Source organism: Oryctolagus cuniculus, chromosome 3, assembly GCF_964237555.1.
Source record: "Oryctolagus cuniculus chromosome 3, mOryCun1.1, whole genome shotgun sequence".
Lineage (NCBI taxonomy): Eukaryota > Metazoa > Chordata > Mammalia > Lagomorpha > Leporidae > Oryctolagus > Oryctolagus cuniculus.
In genome coordinates this window covers 39,296,231-39,319,611 of record NC_091434.1, presented here as the reverse complement: position 1 = coordinate 39,319,611, position 23,381 = coordinate 39,296,231, and the positions used below count along the sequence as shown (strand labels likewise).

Sequence of the window (23,381 nt, the reverse complement as noted above, 5' to 3'; positions counted from 1 at the left end):
ACAACTTTCATTCTGGCTTATCAGTAAGCAGCATCTATTAGCATTCATGGTCTCCTCTAGCTTTTCTAATTACGTTAAATACTTTCTCCCTTAAGGACACAACATTAAATTTGAAGATAAATTCTACCCAGTTTTCCTATCTCCACTGGGGCTCCCAGAACTGTATTTTGTGAACACCACAGATGATGGTAAGTAAGCACCACCTCCTTCAAATAAAATGCACCCATTGGCTGTTGGTGAGCCCTCTGCAATGAATGACATGCACCAGATGACTTTGAGTCAGCCTGTAGAACCAGATGGGTGTTTCTTGACCTCTCGTCACTATCACCCAGCTAAGGAACAATTTCCTTCCATGGCGTTTTAATACCACAGATGAACTGTGTGTCTGTTTCTGTGTGGTATGTGTCTCAGTACTTTATACATATTTCATTCCCTTGGAGACAGTACTGAGCCCATCAGGAATGCATCAATTAGATGACACCCCTACTGAAACCATCCCCCGTCAGCACACCTGCATATAAAATGGACCCAAAATACAGGCAGGTGTCTAGTGTTGTTATTTTTGGAAAAAAACCTAAGGGAGCAGTAAGAAGACATGAATAGGGAAGAAGTGCAAATGAGCAATGCAAATGTTGCAGGTCAATTCCCACTTAGACTAAATAGTCTTTTAAAAATCTTGTAGAACTGTGACTAGAATGTCCATATTTGGTCAGTTTATTTGGGGAAAACTAAATGAAGTAATGCCTTTTAGATGTCTATGGAAAATGACTAAGAAAAATAATTTGGTATTTAGTATCTGGGAATAAGAACATTGGAAAAAGAAAATTAGCAGAAGGACATTTAATTTCCTTTGGTTTTGTCATTTCAAGCAAATATAGACAGAGGAGATTATTTAAGAGATGGTGTCCATGCAACCTGTCTTGTGACTTGTCACTTTAAGCTTAGAGTTTATTTTCTTTGCAGGGGTGACCATTGGTGCGGGATACAGCCTGGCCCAGCTGAATGACGCCTTACAGTTTATCGTTTCGGAGCAACCGAAAGAGAGGACCAAGACCTTCCGCGCTCTCCTCAGTCACCTGAGGACGCTTGCAGGAGCCCAGATTAGGAACATGGCTGTATGTTCTCTGTTGTCATATAACATAAGCAGCTAGGGGCAGCCCTACAGTTCTCTTCAGTTTAGCAAATTCCTGAGTATGTAATTTTTATTTGTCAAATAACCATCATAGCTTTTTAAGTGTCACCTTTTTTTAATTTAGACCGTAGGAGGACACGTGGTGACCCGGCCTCGTTTTTCTGACCTAAATCCCATTTTGGCTGCAGGAAATGCTATCATCAATCTGATATCTAAAGGTAAGAGACCACACTGTGGGCGTTCTACACGTATTTTGCACCTATTCCGTCTGTTTCACAGCTCTTACTGGAAACCATGAGATAGAGCCCCAGGAATGTCTAGTTAGACTCAGGCTGCTTAAACCACCTTGGACCTAAGGAAGAAACTGATCAATCACCCTGCTCCCCAGATGCTCTGGATCTTGAAGATAAGATCCTTACTGCACCTGACAACCCTTCTTAATGATCTGGCCACATTTCTGAGCAGCCCCAATTGTTGTATCAAAGCAATCGCAGAAAAAGTTAAGAGTCCTCTCTGTGGTTTTAAAGGTTTATGGCTATTTTATTTCAGAGCCTCATAAAGTAGCAATTTTTCTTATAGGACTTTCCATTTTAAATAAAAATCAAGTTTATGCTTCCCTCTTTACTCAAAAACATTTTGAACTTTGTGAAGGAAAATGATTTAAATTTAAGGATATAAAAGCAAATACAAATATTCAAAGGGCTATTGATGTGAGATACGTTCTTTTTGATTAAAAACTACATTTAATAAACAATATTATAGCTCAAATAAGACAATATGGCAAGCTGTTTAATACTATACATATATCTTCCATTAGTCTTTTGAGATTGTCATTGTAGAGGTCTTCCATATTCTTGGTTAAGTTTAATCCCAAGATATTTAATTTTGGGTAGCTATTAGAAATGGGATTGTTTTTATAAAATTTTTCTCAGTAAGACCATTGTTACTGTCTAAAAATTGTACTGATTTTTGTGTGTTGGTTTTGTATCCCTCAACTTTGCTGAATTCTCTCATTTTTTAAGATTTATTTATTTATTTGAGAGGCAGAGTTACAGAGAGAGAGAGAGAGAGAGAGAGAGAGAAGTCATCCATCAACTGGTTCACTCCCCAAATGGCTTCAACAGCTGGAGCTGGACCAATCCGAAGCCAGGAAGCAGGAGCTTCCTCTGGGTCTCCCATGTAGGTGCAGGGGCCCAAGGCCCAAGCACTTGGGCCATTCTCCACTGCTTTCCTAGGCCATTAGCAGGGAACTGGATCGGAAGTGAAGCAGCTGGTACTTGAACTGGTGCTCATATGGGATGCTGGCTCCACAGGCCTAACCTACCATGCCACAGCACTGGCTGCTCATATCAGTTCTAATAGGCATTTGCAACAAAGTGGATGGAACTGGAGATCATTATGCTAAGTGAAATAAGCCAAGCACTGGCAAATTCCATAGGTTTTCTCTCATATGTGGAAGTTTATATATTTAAATTTATATATATAGTATAAAATATAAAATTATATAGTATAAAATAATCTGTGGATGACACATCACTTGGCATATAGATATTTATAAGCATTATGTTCACTGAATTATATCCCTTACATAATAATATACTACTCTTCCCTCATTTTATGATTCTTGTTATGAATCTCAAATCACATAATGTAAATATCCTTGCTTTCAAGAAAAATAGTGTATATGTGTATGTATCTAATATTTACATATGAAGCAAATATGGCAAAATGTTGAAAAAATTTTTTAAATTAATTCAACGATAAAAAAGGACAAATATATATGTATGTCCAAAAGTTAACAGCAAAATGGAATTAAAAGATAAGTTAGGGACCCACGCTGTGGTGTAGCAGGTTAAGCATTCACACCTGGCATGCCGACATTCCTGGAGTCCCGGCTGCTCCACTTCCCATCCAGCTCTCTGCTGTGGCCTGGGAAAGCAGTGGAAGATGGCCTAAGTCCTTGGGCCCTGCACCTGCGTGGCAGACCCGGAAGAAGCTCCTGGCTCCTGGCTTCGGATCGGCCCAGCTCCAGCCTTTGTGGTCATTTGGGAAGTGAACCAGTGGATGGAAGACCTCTCTCTGTCTGTCTCTCTCCCTGTCTGTAACTCTGCCTTTCAACTAAATAAATAAAATCTTTTAAAAAAATGTTTATTTGGGTGCAAAAAAGTCTGGAATTCATGCATTCTCTCTTTTTATAGATAGGAGATAGATAATTTTCCCCTCAGGGATCTGTTCTGAAAGCTCCCTCCCCCATAATGAAAATCCAAGGACACTGAAGTCCCTTTTACAGGATGGCATAGCAAGTGCACATAACCAGTACAGACCCTGCTTACTTACAATATCTATTCTAATGCAAATTACATGCAAGCAGTTGTTGCCCTGTATTGTTAAGTGAATAATAACAAGGAAAAAGTCCATACAGGTTCAGTACAAACACAATTTTTATTTTCAGTGTGAGGTTGGTTTAATCCTCAGATGTGGAACCCCTGACACAGAAGGCTGTTTGTGTGTGTATGGTGTGAATACATATATCTACATCTCCGTGTATACAAGCAGTCTTCAGAAAGTTCACTGTAAAAGAATAGAAAAAATTGTGCATGGATTTAAAAAAAATTGGCATGAAAATAAACTTACCTTTCAATTCCATTTTTCCATGAACTTTTTGAGGTACGTGTGTGTGTGTGTGTGCACGTGCGTGCATGTGGTGTGTGAGAGAGAAACTCCACCTTGGCCACTAGTTCCCCACCCCCAGGACTTTGGCAGTGTCACTTAACCTCTCCATTCTCCTGCTAGTGACATCCCAGCACAAGTATTGTACTGAGTTGTTTCCAAGTAGCTTTAAAGTTCCAGCCCGAACTTTGTGAGCGGTGTATAGCAGGCTATGGGAACCAGAACAGACTTCTCAGTTTGTCTGGCCCGCCCCTGTCATTCTGTAGACAAGGACCCCAAAACTTCCCCAACGCTCCTCGGGTGCCCCAGGCTGGGAGCTGGACTCCGCTTGCTCTGCCAGTCATCCCGTCCCACGCGGGCTGCGCCAACCTGGCCAGCTCGTCCTAATCAAGGCCATTTCTCCCACAGAAGGAGAACGGCAGATTCCTTTGAACGGCCCTTTCCTGGAAGGATCGCCCGAGGCCGACCTGAAACCGGAAGAGATTGTGCTGTCGGTTTTCATCCCTTACACTGCTCAGGTGAGCGCTCCCGGACTCACTCCCCGGCTGCGGGAGGCCCCGCTCGCCCTGTGTGCGGCTTCTGGGGCAGCGGCCTCCTCCCTGGGCTGAGCCAGCGGTCTCCTGGAGACTGTCTGGGCTGAGCACAGGGGAGGGAGAATGTCCCGCTGGCCATTTGATTTTGTTACAGGCCGAGGAGGTGGGGGGGGGGGGGCGGTTACAGGAGCGAGTTTCCTGGGCTCTTTTCCGCAGCCTGGTATAGAAATAAAAAGCCGGGAAACAATTTGCAAAGAGGCAGAAACTTTTGCTAGACAGAAAAGAAACTTTCATTTGATGGGCAAGAGACAGAAAATACTTCTGGTCCAAGAGGAGAGCAGGTGGAGAGGCCGAGCTGGACACTGACTTTGAGGAAGTGACCTGGGTTTTTTTTTTTCTTTTTTTTTTTTTAAGATTTATTTATTTATTTGAAAATAAGAAGTTACACAGAGAGAGAAGGAGAGGCAGAGAGAGAGAGAGAGGTCTTCCATCCGCTGGTTCACTCCCCAGATGGCCACAATGGCTGGAACTGCTCCAATCCGAAGCCAGGAGCCAGGAGCTTCCCCCCGGGTCTCCCATGTGGGTGCAGGGGCCCAAGGACTTGCGCCATCTTTTACTGCTTTCCCAGGCCATAGCAGAGAGCTGAATCAGAAGTGGAGCAGCCGGGAATCAAACCAGCCCGCATATGGGATGCCAGCACTGCAGGCAGCGCCTTTACCCCCTATGCCACAGCACAGGCCCATATAATTTTAGTTTAAAAGAAATTAAAAGTAAAACATTCCCATGGACTTGTTAAAAGCATCTTGGGCTCTATCTCTGTGCCTAAAGAATATATTGGCCCTGCTATAGAAGAACTTTTATGTGAGTTGAATTTCTGATTTCAGATAAACATTCATCCTAGCCACAACTGAGTAAGTCTACAGTCAATATCATCTACATCAAGTTCATTGTCATCATGATACTTAACCGTCAACCAACATTTATTAACCAGATAGTCTAAATAAAACTGCTTGTGTGTTAACCACCTCCCACTCTATATCCCTGGCGCAGTGCTACACCTGGAAGACACTAAGAGAGTCTGTCGCCCCGTCTCCAACAAGACGGGCTTGAAATGGGAAGAAGAGAGTCACCTAGCACAGGAAATAGAGTAGTTCCAGTGTGTGGTTGAGCCCTCGTTCCTTGGAGTGATTCGAAGGGCAGGGCAGGCAGCTGGGGTAGAACACGGAGGATGGCAGCCTCTGAATCGGGGAGGAGGGGCAGTCGCTCCTGTGAGGGGAACTACGTGGGCGTGGATGGTGGCAGGGAGCAGCAGGGAGCAGGGCCCTGTGGTCAGAGCAGCCCAGTGAGGTGCGCGCCTGGGAGGCATGCTGGACTCCATCGCAGAGTGGGAGTTTGTACTTGTTGGCAGAGGGCCACCCTTGAAAGCTTCTAAACAAAGTTGAATTTCAAGAGAAATAGTATTTTGAGACTATGACCCCAGTAGAAAGGTGGAGGATAAATTGGCTGGGGGAGAGACTGCAGTAACTGAGGAAGGCGATGGTAAGGGTTGTTAGCAGCCGGAACGGAGGGACGAGTCCCCACCAGTCAGTACGGGGGGTGGGGTAAATATGCCCAGTGCGTCTAAACACTTCTTTATCACCGGCACTTTCCATCTCAAAAACAGCTTGGTTCCCATGTTCCATTCTAGCAGAGGTCACAGTTTAGACTGAAAAAGGTCAGACCTCCTGACCTTCCCCTCAGCCCACTCAGCAGCTCCTAAGGCACCATGCAGCCAAAACCAATCATCTCATTTGGAAGAAAAAAGTAAGACCCAAAGAGTTTTAAGTCCCTTGGCCAGGGTCACATATGGAGATTCTGAGTTGAAAGGCGGGCGTATTGTATAGGGCTAATCATAGACTCTGGAGCCAGACTGCTTGGGTTCCAACCTCAGCTCTGCTACTTACTGGGTGATCTTGTGCAAGTTACTTAACCTCTGCATTTCTATGCACTGGGAATGAGTAGGATTAGTGTGAGAATTCAATAAAAATACATATGACGTGTGCAGGACAGACCTCACAGGCAGCCAACAATGTTGTTGGTAACAGCACCCACCATGGCATCTTTTCATTATACATCACCATCAAAGTTCTTGCTGAATGGCAGATGGCAGGGATAAGCCCTAAATACTCTGAAGGGTTTTCTCTCTCCAGGGGCACTTCGTGTTGGGGCTCCGGCAGGCTCAACGGCAGGAGAACGCCTTTGCCATTGTCAATGCCGGGATGAGTGTGAAGTTTGAAGATGGCACAAGTACAATCAAGGACCTTCAAATGTTCTATGGAAGTGTCGCCTCCACTGTTGTGGCTGCCAAACAAACCTGCCAGCGGCTCCTTGGGAGGTATGCCTCAGCACAGCGGGGACAGGCAACTTGGGCCTTTCCGGTTTTAATTTTTTAATGAAAATAGCACTTGGGGGATTTTTTTTCTGTTTATTAATAATATAGAAATATCGGCCGGCGCCGCAGCTCACTAGGCTAATCCTCCACCTTGCGGCACCGGCACACCGGGTTCTAGTCCCGGTCGGGGCGCCGGATTCTGTCCTGGTTGCCCCTCTTCCAGGCCAGCTCTCTGCTGTGGCCCGGGAGTGCAGTGGAGGATGGCCCAAGTGCTTGGGCTCTGCACCCCATGGGAGACCAGGATAAGTACCTGGCTCCTGCTATCGGATCAGCACGGTGTGCTGGACACAGCGCACCGGCCGTGGCGGCCATTGGAGGGTGAACCAACGGCAAAGGGAGACCTTTCTCTCTGTCTCTCTCTCTCACTGTCCACTCTGCCTGTCAAAAAAAATTTAAAAAAAATAATAATATAGAAATATCATAGAAAATTTAGGCTCTGCAGAAAAGTACAAAAAAGTATAAGCTGCCCCAAAGCCAAGTCTCGTCAAGGTACAAAGATTCTTACATTGCAGGTTTCTGCAACAAGACTAAGGTACAGTGGAGCAGGTGTTTGTGGCAGTGGTTAAGATGCTTCTTGGGATACCCACAGCCCATATCCAAGGCCCTGGGTTTGAGTCCCGGCTCCACTCCCAATCCAGGGCCAGCTATTGCACACTCTGGCAGGCAACAGAGAACGGCTCAACTACTTGCGTCCCTGCCACCCACCCTGACTTCAGCCTGGCCCAGGCCCTCCCCCTCCCCCCACCCTTTCAAATTAAAATAAAAATAAATAAAAAGATGAAAACACAAATTACATTATTTAAATAGATGTTATCTTTAAGTGTTCACTTAAAATTGACCTGGAGATGTGTCTAATACTGCATCCAGGCATCTGACGATGTCCTCTAACCACATGAAGAAGATAAAATATTCAAAATGACTCAATGGCCTTTCTTCTGTTACTTCCATTAAATCTAAATTTAAAAAAATTGTAAAAATGGACTTTCACATTTATTTTAAAAAGTGCTTTCACAATCACTTTAGCCACGTTTTTATACCCATCACGATTCATTAGATCTTAAATAACCCCATGCACCCATAAGCAGTTAAGAAGAGCGTTCGTTCATCAGACGTCTCACAGCTGTCTTCAGTAACTTGGCCGTGTGTTATTCAGCCTAGAGTGTGTCAGAGGGACCTGTAACAGTGTGTGCATCCCTTTCAACTCCAAGTGTCAGAAACACAGTTGGTGAACAAGACCAAGTTTGACTTTAGTGGTTTATTTTACCCAAGCTCTTGGAGGTAAATCACCATTCCCAGCCCATGAAGTTAAAGGGGATAATAAAGAAGGACTTGGGAACCCCTGTGCCAGGAAGCTAAAGAAAGCAAGTGAAATCTGCTCAGGATAGCTGGTTGCGATGCACAGGTGGATCCAGTGTGCGCTCCATCTTCTCTTGCTGAAGGTTTAGTCTTGGCCTCTTCTGTGAAGTGTCTACGTTCTTTCCTACTAGGTCATGGGATGACCAAATGCTGGGCGACGCGTGCCGGTTGGTCCTGGATGAGATTTACATCCCGCCAGCAGCTAAGGGGGGCATGGTGGAATACAAGCGGACCCTCATCGTCAGCCTGCTCTTCAAATTCTACCTGAAAGTGCGGCAAGGACTAAATAAAATGGTGAATAGCGTCTCTGGGTCCCTGGGTCCCTGGGTCCCTGGGTCTCTGGGTCCCTGGGTCCCTGGGTCTCTGGGTCTCTGGGTTCTTGCCTCCCTGGGCAGGAGTCTGTGGATGAAAGATGTACCTCGCCTGGTTTGGTCAATACATCAAGGGTCCTGGGATGGGTAGCAGGTTGGGTTGACTTACAATGGTGTTAAAAGACTTCAGTAAGTAAATTAGACTAATTTTTTCCTTTTTTTAGCATAATTTTCTTACTAAAGCAATATTCTGAAAATGTGAATAAACCAAAAAGGAAAATCATCTATAACCCCATCAGACATAGATAACCACTATAAACGTTTTGCTGTACATCCTTGAAAACCATTCTTTATGAAAGTGTGTGTGTGTGTGTGCACACGCACTTAATTTTTTAGTATAGCTTCTGGAAATACCAGTAACATTCATTTTCCTGTGTGTAAATAGATGTTGTTTTTCTTCAAACAATGGCTAACAGCCTATGGAACTCAAAGCTCAGGACTCTCTCCCAGCCCAACTGGAGTCTAAGATCTAAGAAGACACATTGGATAACCCTATTTCTATAGCTATTTTTCTGTGATAGTCACCCAGATTGCAAAACTAAACATGAAATAATCTTTACAGGATCCTAAGAAGTTCCCCGATATTCCAGAAACATACCTGAGCGCTCTAGAAGATTTCCCCATAGAAACTCCCCAAGGGATTCAGATGTTCCAGGTTGGTGGTGGAACAGGGGGAGTTTGTTTTTTAATCTGTCTATGTATTCAGGTGTATGCATTTTGGACACATCTCTCTCCAATAATTACATTTTTATTACAAAGATGAAGTCTACTAAAGCTAGCTGATGTTACCTGCTGTCACACACACATCACTTGCTTGGGTTAGGGCCTCTGCTTTTACTCAAGGTCAACCAAAAGATTAGATTATGAATCTCTCTTCTCCATCATTTTCCATTTTATTGGCTAAAATTGCCTTCTTTTCTTGTTCATTGTCTGCCTTCCTGGGTCAGAAGTGGAGTAGCTGGGACATGAATCAGCGCCCATATAGGATGCCGGTATTGCAGACAGCAGCTTTACCCACTACGTCAAACACCAAGCCCTGACCACATTATTTTAATGTGTGTTTGTAAATGCATTGATTCTTCAACAACATAGTAGAATCCTTGATGACAGGAACAGTGTCTTTCTGGTAGGAAGAGAGGGGATTGTAACCAGAATATATCCCTTACCATACCACTCAATGTGTATTTATTAACCTTGACTCACAGATGTGGATTCCAATTGCCTATAGTTTTGCTTGACTTGTGAGTAAGCCAGATATATCAAACTGCATGGTTGGGTCATGAGAATTTCTGTTGTAACATAACTTGCTCTGTTCATCAACAGTGTGTGGATCCCGCTCAACCCTTACAAGATCCAGTTGGACACCCGATCATGCACCAGTCGGCCATTAAACATGCCACTGGAGAGGCTGTGTTTATAGATGACATGCCCGCCGTGGACCAAGAACTCTATCTTGCTGTGGTCACCAGCACCAGAGCTCATGCCAATATCATGTAAGGAAATAAAAGATGTTTCCATGTGTTACTGACATGCATTCAGTTTCATATCCAAGCTGAGAGCTTATCATGTATTTCAGTTAATTTAGAGTATTCATTTCCTCTTCTGGGTGGGAATCAGTCACTTCTTCAGCATAGTTATGAAAGACTCTATGACCTAGAGTTAGAACTGTTAAATATCAGTATTTTTCAACGTAAGCTATTGCTCCATAGTTCATTGTAAAAATCCATCATCATTTTTCTCTGTGTTTAAGGAATCATTTACATTAACCATAAACTTACCCCTGCAACCTTAATGGCTACCTTCAGGTTTTCCCTCCTAGATCAATTGATACTTCAGAAGCCCTGGCACTTCCAGGTGTGGTTGATGTGATAACAGCAGAAGATGTTCCGGGAGAAAATAACCATAAAGGGGAGATTTTCTATGCAAAGAATGAGGTGTGTGACTTTCTGTAGCTTATTATTCAAGTGCATTTGCTGGGAACACCAAGATATGTATTTATTATTACTATACTATCCATGGATTCATGAGTACCACACCAAGACTTGCTGGGAGTCAATGACTCCACCTCGGTGATTCTCAACTTCTCTTTTGAATCATGGACCCTTTTAAGGTTCTAATACAAGCATATTAAAGGCCGACATAGTGGCAGAATGTGTTAAGCCTCCGTCTGCAACACCAGAATCCTCTATGGGCGCCAGTTTGAGTCCTGGCTGCTCCACTTCCAATCCAGCTGCCTGCTAATGCACCTAAGAAAAGCAGTAGAAGATGGCCCAAGTGTTTGGGCCTCTGCCACCCCATTGTGGGAGACCCAGAAGAAGCTTCTGGCTCCTGGTTTTGGCCTGACCCAGTCCTGGTCTTTGCAGCCATTTGGGGAGTGACAGTGGATGAAAGATCTCTCTCTCTCTCTCTCTCTCTCTCTCTGTCTTCTCCCTCTCTCCTCTGTAATCTGCCTTTCAAATAAATAAAATAAAGTTTTTAAAAATAGAGGGGCTTCTAAAATGTCATGAGGGGCTGGCAGTGTGGCACAGCAGGTTAAGCCGCTGCCTGCAAGGCCAGCATCCAAGTCCCACTGCTCTGCTTCAGATCCAGCTGCCTGGGAAAGCAGTGAGCAATCACCTAAATACTTGGGCCCCTGACACCCATGGGGAAGACCAGGCTGGAGTTCCAGGCTCCTGGCTTCAGCCTGGCCCAGCCTCAGTCATTGCAGCCATTTGGAGAGTGAACCAGCAGATGGATGATTCTCTCTCTCCCTCTCTCTCTCTCTCTCTCTCTGTGTGTGTGTGTCAGTGTCTGTGTGTGTGTGTGTGTGTGTAACTCTGCCTTTCAAATAAATAAATCTTTAAAAAAAAACATGAAAATATAGAATACAGAGCACTGGCTATTGAAAGAAAACAGAATTCCAGGTTGACTAGATCATTGTGGTGCTGTGGGAATGGTGAGGATGTGTCTGGAGACAAGACTGCAGATTGTTAAAGCCAGGTAATGAAGCTCTGCATCCAATTTTTGTGCCCCCTAAATTACACTCAAGACACAATTTGAAATTAATCTCATAAGTAAAAAAAATCTTTCCTGTGGTCATAAAATCCCAGTGGGCCATTGTAACAGTGTGGGAACAGAAATTCCTTTTTGAGGATTCTCTATGTGAATTACAACACGTGGATTTCCTGCAGGTAATTTGCGTGGGTCAGATCGTCTGCACTGTGGCTGCTGACACCTACGCTCACGCAAAAGCAGCAGCTAAAAAAGTGAGGATTGCTTATGAAGACATAGAGCCAAGGATTATCACAATCAAGGTAACCAGAACACTTGTGTCTTCCAGAATGTTGATGGTGGCTTCCTTGGGGCAGAATTCAACCCATGGAATCATAAAATAATACAAGTGTGGCTCCATCTACACTGTGTTCAGTGTCGCTGTAGTCTTAGATTAAAGGCTCTAGTAATCTCTGTACCTTGACCTTCCCTGCCTGCATAGGAGGGATCCAGGCAGGAAGGGTCTCAGTACTGTATCTCAAGGTACAGAATACTGGAGCCGTGTGACCTCACATCCAAAGCTAGTCAGTGGGAAAAACCTAGAGCATCGCGGAGCTCAGAAAAGTTGTAGCATTTGGCTCTCCGTTCATTACCAAAATCCCCTCTTGGTCTATCAGGTGTCCTTTTTTATTACTTCTTTTCATTAAACTTGGCTAGCATGCTTACTGTCCAAAAATAAATAAATAACCTTGACTGTTTGAGGGTCTTCAAACAGTTCAAGGAAAATGCATACTATGAAAAACTATGCATGACTTCCAAGGGCTTCTTGTACCAATATAACCTTATCTTTTGATAACATTTTCCCATGAACTTTTTGAAGTACCCTTGCAGTTCAACTAGTGGGTCTTCTATCGCCCTTCCCACTTACCACTTATGCGCAAGCTCTGGAGACAGACTACTTGGATTCATAATCTGACTCTGCCATTTAATAGCCTCTTGACAGCAATGAAAGCTTTGGCAAGTTTCTGAAAGTCCCCATCCCTCAGTTTACTCAACTGTAAAATGGGCACTGTGAAAGCACCCACGCTAAAAGACCATTGTGAGGTTTAAATGAGAGAATCCAGGGAGTGCATTCAGTGCAAGTTCACTGTCACTTTTGTTCTACGTGTTATTAGTGAGAACAAGGACATGCGTTGTGAGTTCTATCACCAGTGCCTAGTGAAGCACCCAGGCTGCAGCTGGCACTCAGCAGTTGTGTTGGGTGATGGAGGGACAGAGGGATAAACGGACAGAAGGAGAGTAAGTGCTGAGACCACCTCCCTGACATTGGATGCAGTCTTGAGTATCCTCTTTGATTCTCCCCTGCTCTTCCCGACAGTTGCCAAGTTCAAGTTGTCCTTTAAATGCCTCTTGGATCTGCCCCCTTTCTTTCCATTCCCACCTTTGCTCTTCCCTCCAGCCCCATCTTCACCACATTATTATCAAAATTTACTGCAATAACCACATTGGAGGCTCTCATCTTCCATTTCAGCCTGCCTACCCACCACGCTGACTTCTCTAAGCCACACAGTTTGTTGGGTCACTTTTCCTGGTCAACAATACCCCCTTGGATATTATCCCAACTCCTTAGAATGGAATCAAGGTCTTTCATAGTCCAGCCTCAATCCAATTTCCAAACTCATCTTTCAGTGTTTCTTTGCAGAAAACCCACATCCCAGCCAGCCTGGTTTTGTCCTCATTGTGTCCTCCTCTCGATTTCAACCTCAAATTATTGTTTCATAATGTGATCTAGACTTCAGATGATCCCAGATACAATCAGATTGCCCTTAAAGGCCATCCCTAAGCACCCAGGTGCCTCCAGCCTCCTCCTTCTCGACCTCTCCTAATTCTATGTTGTACCCTCTTCAGCCCAGAGTTGGCACCTTAATACCACACTGCCTCCCATCATTGCTAAGCAATCTAGGGATGGGGCCACATATATAGACCCCTGAATCCTCCCTCAGCTCTTCTCAGAACATGGAATAAAACCGAGTCACCAATGCCTGTAACCCATTTAAATCCAATTTCTAATGATTCTTCATGCTACTCTTGCTTGGAGAGTCTCGTGTGGGATCTGACAAAACAGAAACCTGGAATTTGGTGGGGGACAAATTGCTTGTTAGAATGCAAAAACAAAAATTCTGGCTTGTTTTTCCACTGCAGCAAGCCCTGGAGCACAATTCGTTCCTTTCTGTCGAGAGAAAAATTGAGCAAGGCAACGTGGAGCAAGCCTTTAAACACGTTGACCAAATCATTGAAGGTGAGTCATCTTGGGTCAGAATAGCAAAGCTTCCAAGTTCAAGATACTGCATCAGCTCATTTGAGAAGCTCCAAGGCAGTGCTTCTGCAAGCCAGAGGGTTTCTTAAGTAAAACTGAAAATGCACAATAAGTTCACAGCTTGAATTTTTACCTATGTATAATCTTATCTAAGTACTAACCAAAGCAAGGCACAGAATATGGCCAGCACTCCAGCAAACGTCCTTGTATCCTTTCCTAGTAACTCCTCACAAGGTGTTAGTCTAACTTTTAACACTGTAGTTTAGTTTTTGATGTTTTAAAATTCATATAAATGGAATCTTATGTGCCTACTTCTTTTATTTAACAGTTTGTGTAGAGATTCATCCATATTGTTGCATAGATCAGTAGTTCTTGGGTTTTTTTTTTAAAGATTTATTTATTTATTTGAAACTCAGAGTTACACAGAGAGAGGAGAGACAGAGAGAGAGGTCTTCCATCTGCTGCTTCACTTCCCAATTGGCCACAATGGCCAGAGCTGAGCCAATCCGAAGCCAGGAGCCAGGAGCTTCTTCTGGGTCTCCCACACGGGTGCAGAGGCCCAAGGTCTTGGGCCATCTTCTACTGCTTTCCCAGGCCATAGGAGAGAGCTGGATCAGAAGAGGAGCAGCCGGATCACTAACCAGCATCCATATGGGATGCCGGTGCTTCAGGTCAGGGTGTTAACCCGCTGCGCCACAGTGCCAGCCCCAGATCAGTAGTTCTTTTTCATTGCTTGGTAGTATGTCACTGCATGGATATTCTGTAATTTATTTATATATTCTGTTGTTGATGGACATTTTAGTTGTTTTCAAGTTAAAGTCATTGTCAGTGTTTCTGCCGACACTATCATGCTTATCTTTTAGTGAACATAAGCCCTCACTTCTAATAGACTATACCAACGAATGAAATTCTTCCAAAAATGTATTGCCTTTTGTCAATATGACATATAGGCTTCCAGGTCTGACCAGCTCTTTGGGGTTGCAATTTCATTTCCATGAGGACCACATACACGCATACCATCTGTATATAAAAATAAATTTTTTTCTCCTTTAAAAACATTAATTGGATTTTAAGCAGATTTTTCAGCATTTTTTTTTGCATGACCCACATTCTACTGTCCCAAGAAACATTTTTAAATAATCTTTTCACTCTTAGCAAAACAATTCACTTATTTTAATAGCACAGAGGTCTTTCAGGTAATTAAAAAATAAACATAGTGTCTTCCAGTATTTTAATAAAGACCAAACATTTCTCCTAGTATAACACACAAAATGGTAAGGATATACTGGACAAACCAAAAATCTCACGTGAACCAGTAAGACCAGGCTGGTTTTAAGGTATGGAACAACCTCAGCTCTGACAAGTTAAACCTTTATTTCCTTTAGGTGTGATGTTTGATCTAGCCATTAAGGTACCAGTATCCACTTCTGGAGTGTCTGGGTCTGAGCTCTGGCCCCACTCCCACTTCAGCTTCCTGATAATGCACAGCCTAGAAGGCAGCAGATCGTGGCCCATGTAGTTGGATCCCTCCCACCCCCATGGAAGAGCTGGCCTGGCCCAGCCTTGACTATTGTGGGCATTTGAGGAATAAACCAACAGATGTGGTTCTCTCTCTCTCTCTCTCTCTCTCTGTCTGTCTCCTAATCCTCAACATCCCCTAATTGATTGAGGTACATATTATTATTTCCTCTCATTTTTTTTAGCTGAGGAAGCTGGGATTTAAAAACTTGTCCACTCACTCATCAAGGAGATGGTCAAGCCTGGGTGTGTAACCAGACTAGCCTGTGCTCCCAAGTGCAGCACGTCACAGATGTGACAGCTCACTGCACAGCTCAGGAAACTGAGGCCAAGAGGGTTGAAGTGAGTTACCCAAGGTCACTCAACTGGTTGGGCACAGAGAGGACTAAAAGAAGTGATTTAATCCAGTAATATGAAGTCCAGCCCTCCATAAGCTGAAGCAACTCACTATTAATAAACAAAACACCACCCAGAGCTCCTGCATGGGGATTTGTGAGCAACCATGGTGCTGTGTTTATGTTTTACAGGTGAGATCCACGTGGAAGGACAGGAACACTTTTACATGGAAACACAAACTGTCCTGGCTATCCCAAAAGAGGAAGATAAAGAAATGGTGTTACACCTTGGGACACAGTTTCCAACCCACGTGCAGGTAACAGGACACTGTTGGGAAATTTAGTTCCAGATGGGCAGGTGTTGTGAGGCCCTTGCCTCCGGGTGCCCCACTGCTGGAAACTTTGGAACCCTCCCACTCCTAATAACATGAACTTGACATTAGCTAAAGTCCAGAATGAATTCAAAGGGAGCAACAATTTCTTTAAAAGAGCAGACCATTCAAGGTGATCTGGAAATGTCTGTACCTTCCAAAGCAGGGCAAGGTTCATCTTTCCCTTATAACAACTGATAGCATGAAACTGTCAAAGCACTGGTGTGATAACTCTGCCCTATGGTTCATTTGCATGGCTATTCTATGTGAGTGTAGAGTTCCCATGAATCAGTGGGGCACACATAAAGCAGTTGTGTTTCCAAGATGTAATCAATACAGCTTAATAAGAAGCATGTAAATCCCAGTCTTGTGGTGGTGGTGAAGATATAAGGCTTTATCACACCCAGGGAAACAATAAAGATTTTGATATTCCCCTCTTGCAATCTGTAAAGAAATTGTTGGCCCCAGAATAGTGCCAGGCAGGGGTGGGTAATTTTAAAAATTGCACTAGGGGAGGAGTAATGACAAGCATCACTGAGGGAGAAAACTGGGGGCTTCCTTGTATAGCACAGGTGAGTGGACATCTTGGGTCCTAACAGGGCAGGTGGGCTGTCTGGGAGGAGGAAGCCCCCAGCTGTCATCAAGGCAAAATGAAAGGCAGAGGTCATTAATTTTGAGCTGGGATCTGGCCGTGACCTCCACAACTGCAAGACTGGAAGTGGACAGAAGAGAAGTGCAGACACAGGCTTTGCCCCTAGGCAGCTATGCGACCTGCTGCAAGTCACTGGGCATTGGCACCCTTTTCTGTAAATCGAGATAAGTGGCCTTCATCTGGGGTTTCTTTGGGCAGGGGGTCTGTGGCTCAGAGCTCCAGCAGATAACATGTACATCCCAAGGTCACCATTGCCACCTATTAACACCAACTCCTAGGTTTCAATCAGTTAGTTACACAATAGCAGCCATTTCCCAGGGGGAACTAGACCACTGGGTACCCACAACCTGCTCAGCCAAGAACCCAAGGCAACACCAAAAGCCATACAAGGGATTTGAATCTGCGCTCCTCTAAAGAAGATCTTTCAGTGACTATCAAGCACGTGAAAATGTGTTCAGCGTTACTCATCACAATGTAAATGCAAATCAAAACCACAGCGAGGAGCCTTTTCATATCCTCTAGAATGGCTACCATTAAAGAGACAATAACAAGTGTTGTAGAGAAACTAGAACTTTCCCACCTTGCTGTGGGCTCAAAAAATACCAAAGCCACTTTGGAAAACAGCTTGACAGTTTCTCAGGATGGTGGGGTCATATAACCCAACCACTGACATGACTAAGTGTCTACCCAAGACAAATGAAAACATATGTTCATCCCAACAGAAAAAGGAAGACCTTTCTCTCTGTCTCTGTCTGTCTCTGTCTCTCTCTGTCTCTCACTGTCTAACTCTGCCTGTCCAAAAAAAAAAAAAGAAAGAAAACATATGTTCACCCAAAAAAACTTACACACAAGTGTTCACAGCAGTATCATTCATAATATCCAAAAGAGAAAACAACAGAATGTCCATCAACTGATGAATGAACAAAATGTGGCCTAATTGTACAGTGGAATATTATTTGGCCAAAAAAAGGATAAAATACCAATATTTACTGTAACATAGATGAACTCTGGCAACATTATGATAGATGGAAGCCGGTCACAAAAATCACATATTGGATGGTTCCATTTATGTAAGCATCCCAAACAGGTAAATCTACAGAGAAAAAAAGAAGATCTATGATTACCTAGTGCTCGGAGATTGGAGGGAGGTGAGGGGTGACTGCTTCATGGCTATAGGTTTCTTTGGAGCCTGACACCTTAAAATTAGATTATGATAATGATTACAACACTCTTTAAACATAAATATTTGTTGAATATCTGACTTACTGGGCAAAGAGGAAATACATGGCTAAGAAAGTAAACTATTCAATTGCACTTCTATGTCTCCGGGGACTTATGTCTTGCAGGAATATGTGGCCGCAGCCCTAAACGTCCCAAGGAGTAGAGTCGCCTGTCACATGAAAAGAGCTGGAGGAGCATTTGGGGGGAAAGTGACCAAGCCTGCCCTGCTAGGAGCTGTCAGTGCTGTGGCGGCCAACAAGTAAGAGTCACGGCGGCTGCCGTCCAGGTAGCATGGGTGCCGCCCTGCACCGCCACTTTCATCTCAGCTGGGGCTGCCCGTGGAAGGAGGGACAAGAGCCCAACCTTACAAGAGGCGTATTTTGTCATGCAGTGAACCCGGGCTGTTGCTGCGGCCCAGGAATGTTCAGGTAGTCTCTGCCTCCTCTGGTCGGAACATCCTGATGTGGGAATGGCCATGACTTTTGTGAACCTTGTAGCCATCAAAGTTCACTGAGATGTAGTCAGGACAAATGTAGCGTATCCCAGGCTATTGCTGCAAAAAGGAAAACGGACTCTCTCCAACAACAGAAAAAGCTCTTCTACAGGGAGCAGGCTTGCAGGCCCTGGGAACGTTCAGTCAAAACCCAGAGTCCTTGCAGGACACTTGGTGAAACGGGAGCCTGACGATGAGGGAGGCTGAACTCAGCAGGGCACTGGGTCTCCACCTCTCAGCCTCAACATCCCTCTCACAGCAGGTGTTCAGTATCCCCTTTAGAATCCCAAATTGAAATTTACAGTAGCATCTACTTATACACAAAACAGCAAAATGACCATATCATTCCTAATATAAACAATAAACAAAAGGGAAATAGCATAATCAAATCACATGACATTGCAATGTAGAAATAAATATTCAGACTTAACTAAACCAAAATAATTTTTTTTATTTTCACCCCCTCCCAGTCTTCCAAAATGTTGTTTACAGTCTATTACTCTCCCACTAAACACCACTAGTTTATCTCAAGTCTTCTTTCCTCATCTCCGTGTTCCTGCAGCTTTATGAAGCATCCAGTATGCTAACGGCATTGTTTCCTCTAGGACTGGCCGCCCAATCCGATTTATCCTGGAGCGTGGTGATGACATGCTGATAACTGCTGGCCGCCACCCACTCTTTGCAAAATACAAAGTGAGTGAGAGCAAAACGTTCAGAAAACTGCCTAAGATGTTGTCCAGGGTTAATCAACAGATAGGAAAGGCAACTGCTAAATGCCATATCGCTTAACAAGAATATTTGAATACTGCCTAAAGATGTGCGATTATGTTCATCCCCCATGTACCTTTTCGCATCATGTGCAAAGCTAAATGTGGATTGACTGCTATGATCAAACGTGTCTGTGTTCAACATGGTTTGGTTTGCTATCGCCTTGCAGGTCGGATTCATGAACAATGGTGTGATCAAAGCTGCTGATGTTGAGTATTACATCAACGGTGGTTGCACCCCTGATGAGTCTGAGTTGGTAAATAAGAAATATGCCGTTGCCATAGATGAACACTTCAGTTGTAAATGTCACATTTTATTTTGCACAAAAATTTGTCTCACAAGTTAGATGATTTCTGAGCAGGGTTCAAGTTAAAAATAAAATTCAGATAAGTAGCTTTGACTATCTGACAGATACAAAGTTCCATGTTGTTTGGCTTCAATTCAGGTGACGGAGTTCATTGTGCTGAAATCAGAAAATGCATATGATATTCCCAACTTCCGGTGCAGAGGAAGACCTTGCAAAACTAACTTGCCATCCAACACTGCCTTTCGGGGATTTGGCTTCCCTCAGGCTACAGTGGTGGTCGAATCTTACATAACGGCCGTGGCGTCTCAATGTAACTTACTCCCTGAAGAGGTAAACGATCAGAACCCCCTAATAATACGCGGACCACATTGCTTCAAATATGTTTTGAGCACCTACAAATAGCATTATTTCAGCCTCTATGTAGACTCACAGAAAGAAAAAAAAAAAAAAAGGTGATCGCCCCTGTGTCTCAATTAACTTTTGCTGTGTGAGTTTCTGTAAGTCAACCACAGGATCTAATGGCTTTCAACAAAAGATAGCATTTCTTCAAAATCTGTGGATCCACTGGGTAGCTCCTCTAGTCTGGGCCCATGCAACTGAGGTTTTATGGCAGAAGATGGCTTCACTCACTGTCTTGTGGTCATCAGTTTGTGTGGGGGTGCCCTAGCTGGGAAGACTCACTTCTACTCCACAGAGTCATCCTCCCGGGGGTGGCTACACATGGCAAGCCCTAACACACAAGTGCTTCTCAAGTCTCTACGTCAGTTGAATCAGTTGGAAACCATCAAAGGGCATAGAGAGCATAGAATGACTACAGCCTTCTGTGCAAACCGATTACCACAACTTAAGACTTTGAGGAATTAATTTGAGAACAAGTTAAAAACAAGGCAAGATTGCATGATGGTAAAAAGATTTTGAATCAGGAAAATTTTATCTCACTACTAACAAACTTAAGATGGACCTATGGCCGGCGCCGTGGCTCAGTAGGCTAATCCTCTGCCTAGCGGCACTGGCACACCGGGTTCTAGTCCCGGTCGGGGCGCCGGATTCTGTCCCGGTTGTCCCTCTTCCAGGCCAGCTCTCTGCTGTGGCCCGGGAGTGCAGTGGAGGATGGCCCAAGTGCTTGGGCCCTGCACCCCATGGGAGACCAGGATAAGTACCTGGCTCCTGCCATCGGATCAACGCGGTGCACCGGCCACAGCACACTGGCCATGGCAGCCATTGGAGGGTGAACCAACGGCAAAAGGAAGACCTTTCTCTTTGTCTCTCTCTCTCTCACTATCCCTTCTGCCTGTCAAAAAAAAAAAAAAAAGAAAAAAAAAAAGATGGACCTACCATTTCACCGCATTATTGCAAAGTTAACTGACATAACACACTTAGCCTAGAGTCTGGCAAATATGAAATAATAGCTTCTATGGTTGTTGTTATTGTTTTGTTTATACACATATACTTACACATGAATAGTTATAGCCAGTTAAGTAGTTCTTTCTTTTTTAGAAAGACTTTCTACCAGACTTATAACAAAAATGCATGCTTCACATATGGAACAAACATCCATTCCTAAAATCCTTTTTATTTTTTCATCTCTTAGGTTAAAGAAATAAACATGTATAAGAAAAGCAGCAAAACAGCCTACAATCAGAAATTCAATCCAGAGCCCTTGAGAAGATGCTGGAAAGACTGTCTGGAGAAATCTTCATTCCACGCTAGAAAAAAGGCTGCAGAGGAATTCAACAAAAAGAATTACTGGAAGAAGAGGGGGCTGGCCGTCGTCCCTATGAAGTTTACCATTGGAGTCCCTATAGCCTACTACAATCAGGTGAGGCTGAGAGAGACGTGCCTTCTTCAAGGGCCCTTTTCCAAAGGGCTGGCTGGCTGGCTATGACAACTGTGTGCAACTGGGGATGGTCTACTCTGGGGACAGAAGACACTGGGACAGTTTCCTTTAGCAATAGACAGAGTAGGCCAGGTTTGGGGACTGTGGAGATCAATGAGCCTAAGCTAGGGTTGAGGACCATGGAAGTCCCTGTAAAGACTCAGGAGACTGGAAGCAATGAGAGTTACTTGCTGTTCGAAGGTGTGGTGGCAGGGACATGAACGTCAATACAGAGTTGGGTTTCTCCAGGGGTAGATGCAGGACCCCAGGCCACATATGACATATGATGGGGATTGATGACTCTAAAGAAAAATTCCAGCAACTTGCCAAACCATCCTGTGTAACCCGGCTTCCTCCTACCTGTGTTCTGGTCCCTGAAGCCATAGGCACATTCTGTAGGTTCTTCTTCCAAAACAATCAGCCCCAGAGGTGGTCAACAGCAGTGAGTTTCAAGAGGCATCAGGCTGTGGTCTTTGAAAACGCTAGAATATGGTTAGGAGTCTTGCATTGCAGTCCCGATTTTACCACAAACTAAGAACCTGGGTTTAGCCACGTCTCTCCCTCTCTTGACTTCTATTTCCTATGTGAGGAATTTGGATTAAGTCAATGGACCCCAAACCTGAGCAACCAGAAAATCACCTTTGGGGCTGGCATTGTGGTACAGTGAGTTAAATGGCTGCCTAAGATACCAGTATTCTTTATCAGCTCCCAGTTCGAATCCTGGCTGCTCCACTTCAAATTCAGCTCCCTGCTAATGTACCTGGGAAAGCAGCAGAAGATGGCCCAAGTAGTTGAGCCCCTGCCACCCATATGGGAGACGTGGATGCTATTCCAGGCTCCTGGCTTTGGCCTGGCCTAGCCCCAGTTGTTGCAGCCATTTGGGCAAGTGAACCAGCCGATTGAAGATTTTCTCTCTCTCTCTTTCTCTCTCTCTGTCTTACTCCCTCTCTCTCTCTTGCTCTGCCTTTCAAATAAACAAATTAAAAAAAAAAAATGAAGAAAATCACCTGGCAGCTTTAACAAATGGGTATTTGAACTCCATCTCCAAACTGTTGCTGAATTGGGTTTTCCAGAATGGGGATCCAGGTCCCTCCCCAACTATGATTCTGAAAAATCAACATCTGGAAACCATCAAAACACCACAAGTTTCTTCCAGTTCTTCCAGTATCCAGGAGAGATTATGGCTGGAAATTTACTCATGTGTCGCTCCCCCTCTTCATGGAGGAACGACACTAAACCCTGCCCAGGCTTCTTATCCGAGTCACGGCACCATTATGTCGCTCCCCCTCTTCGTGGAGGAACGACACAGGACCCTGCGTTGTTCTTTCGTCTGCTCGGCCCTCCCCGGGTTTGCTGCTGGTTCTTCCCGGGTTGGCTACCGACCCTTCCACCTCCGTGGAAGGGCGGTTCCCCCTGCCACTTTCCCCACTTCTGCGGGGGAGTGGCACACCGCTGGCCGGCTCTCTCGGGGGCTGCTCAGATGTTCCTCCAGGTGTTCCCCTTAGATGTTCCTGGTGCATGTTGTCTCTCTCCTCCTTTATAGTCCTCTTCCCAACTCTGCTACCCACACGCCGAGTATGTTGCTCTCCTCCAATCAGGAGCAGGTCCTACAGTTTATTGGTTGAACTGGAGGCAGCTGTGTAGAAGGTGTTTACTCCTCTCCCAGTGCCATATTGTGGGAAAGCAGATGCATAGAATAAGTCTTAATTCGAGTAACAGTCTAGTCCGAGTTGCTCCCCACACTCATGCAGGTTCTATTTGCTTTAAAATTAATCTTCATGTCCAAGGAGGGAAGAATAATAATTGGTATGCAGGCTGGGGCCTGGGGTAGGCAACTCCCTAGGTAAGCCTGCACAAGCTGTGGTGGGCAGGAGACTGCTAGAGGGAAGATGGGCACTTCATTTATCCTCATCCATGTTTTTCAAGGCTGGGGTTCCTGAAAGGGGACAGGACTGCATACCAAAGTGATTCAAGTGAGAAAAGTGTCTTACAGTCAACAGCACCTTCCAGTCAACTTAGCAGTGGCTTGCATGCTCAGCAGGAGAAATGCCATCACACCA

The 23,381-nt window shown here is 44.5% G+C and overlaps 1 protein-coding gene across 1 annotated transcript in view; it reads left to right on the top strand.

Moving 5' to 3' along the window:
- AOX4 (aldehyde oxidase 4) overlaps positions 1-23,381 on the top strand; it is a 56,055-nt gene that overhangs the window by 20,345 nt on the left and 12,329 nt on the right. Inside the window, 17 exon segments of the mRNA NM_001278863.1 lie at positions 96-188; positions 964-1,115; positions 1,257-1,350; positions 4,211-4,320; positions 6,525-6,709; positions 8,254-8,416; positions 9,056-9,148; positions 9,817-9,986; positions 10,313-10,427; positions 11,664-11,786; positions 13,666-13,762; positions 15,826-15,950; positions 18,003-18,136; positions 18,976-19,063; positions 19,308-19,394; positions 19,584-19,775; positions 21,037-21,264. Of these exon segments, the coding sequence (NP_001265792.1) occupies positions 96-188; positions 964-1,115; positions 1,257-1,350; positions 4,211-4,320; positions 6,525-6,709; positions 8,254-8,416; positions 9,056-9,148; positions 9,817-9,986; positions 10,313-10,427; positions 11,664-11,786; positions 13,666-13,762; positions 15,826-15,950; positions 18,003-18,136; positions 18,976-19,063; positions 19,308-19,394; positions 19,584-19,775; positions 21,037-21,264 (2,249 nt within the window).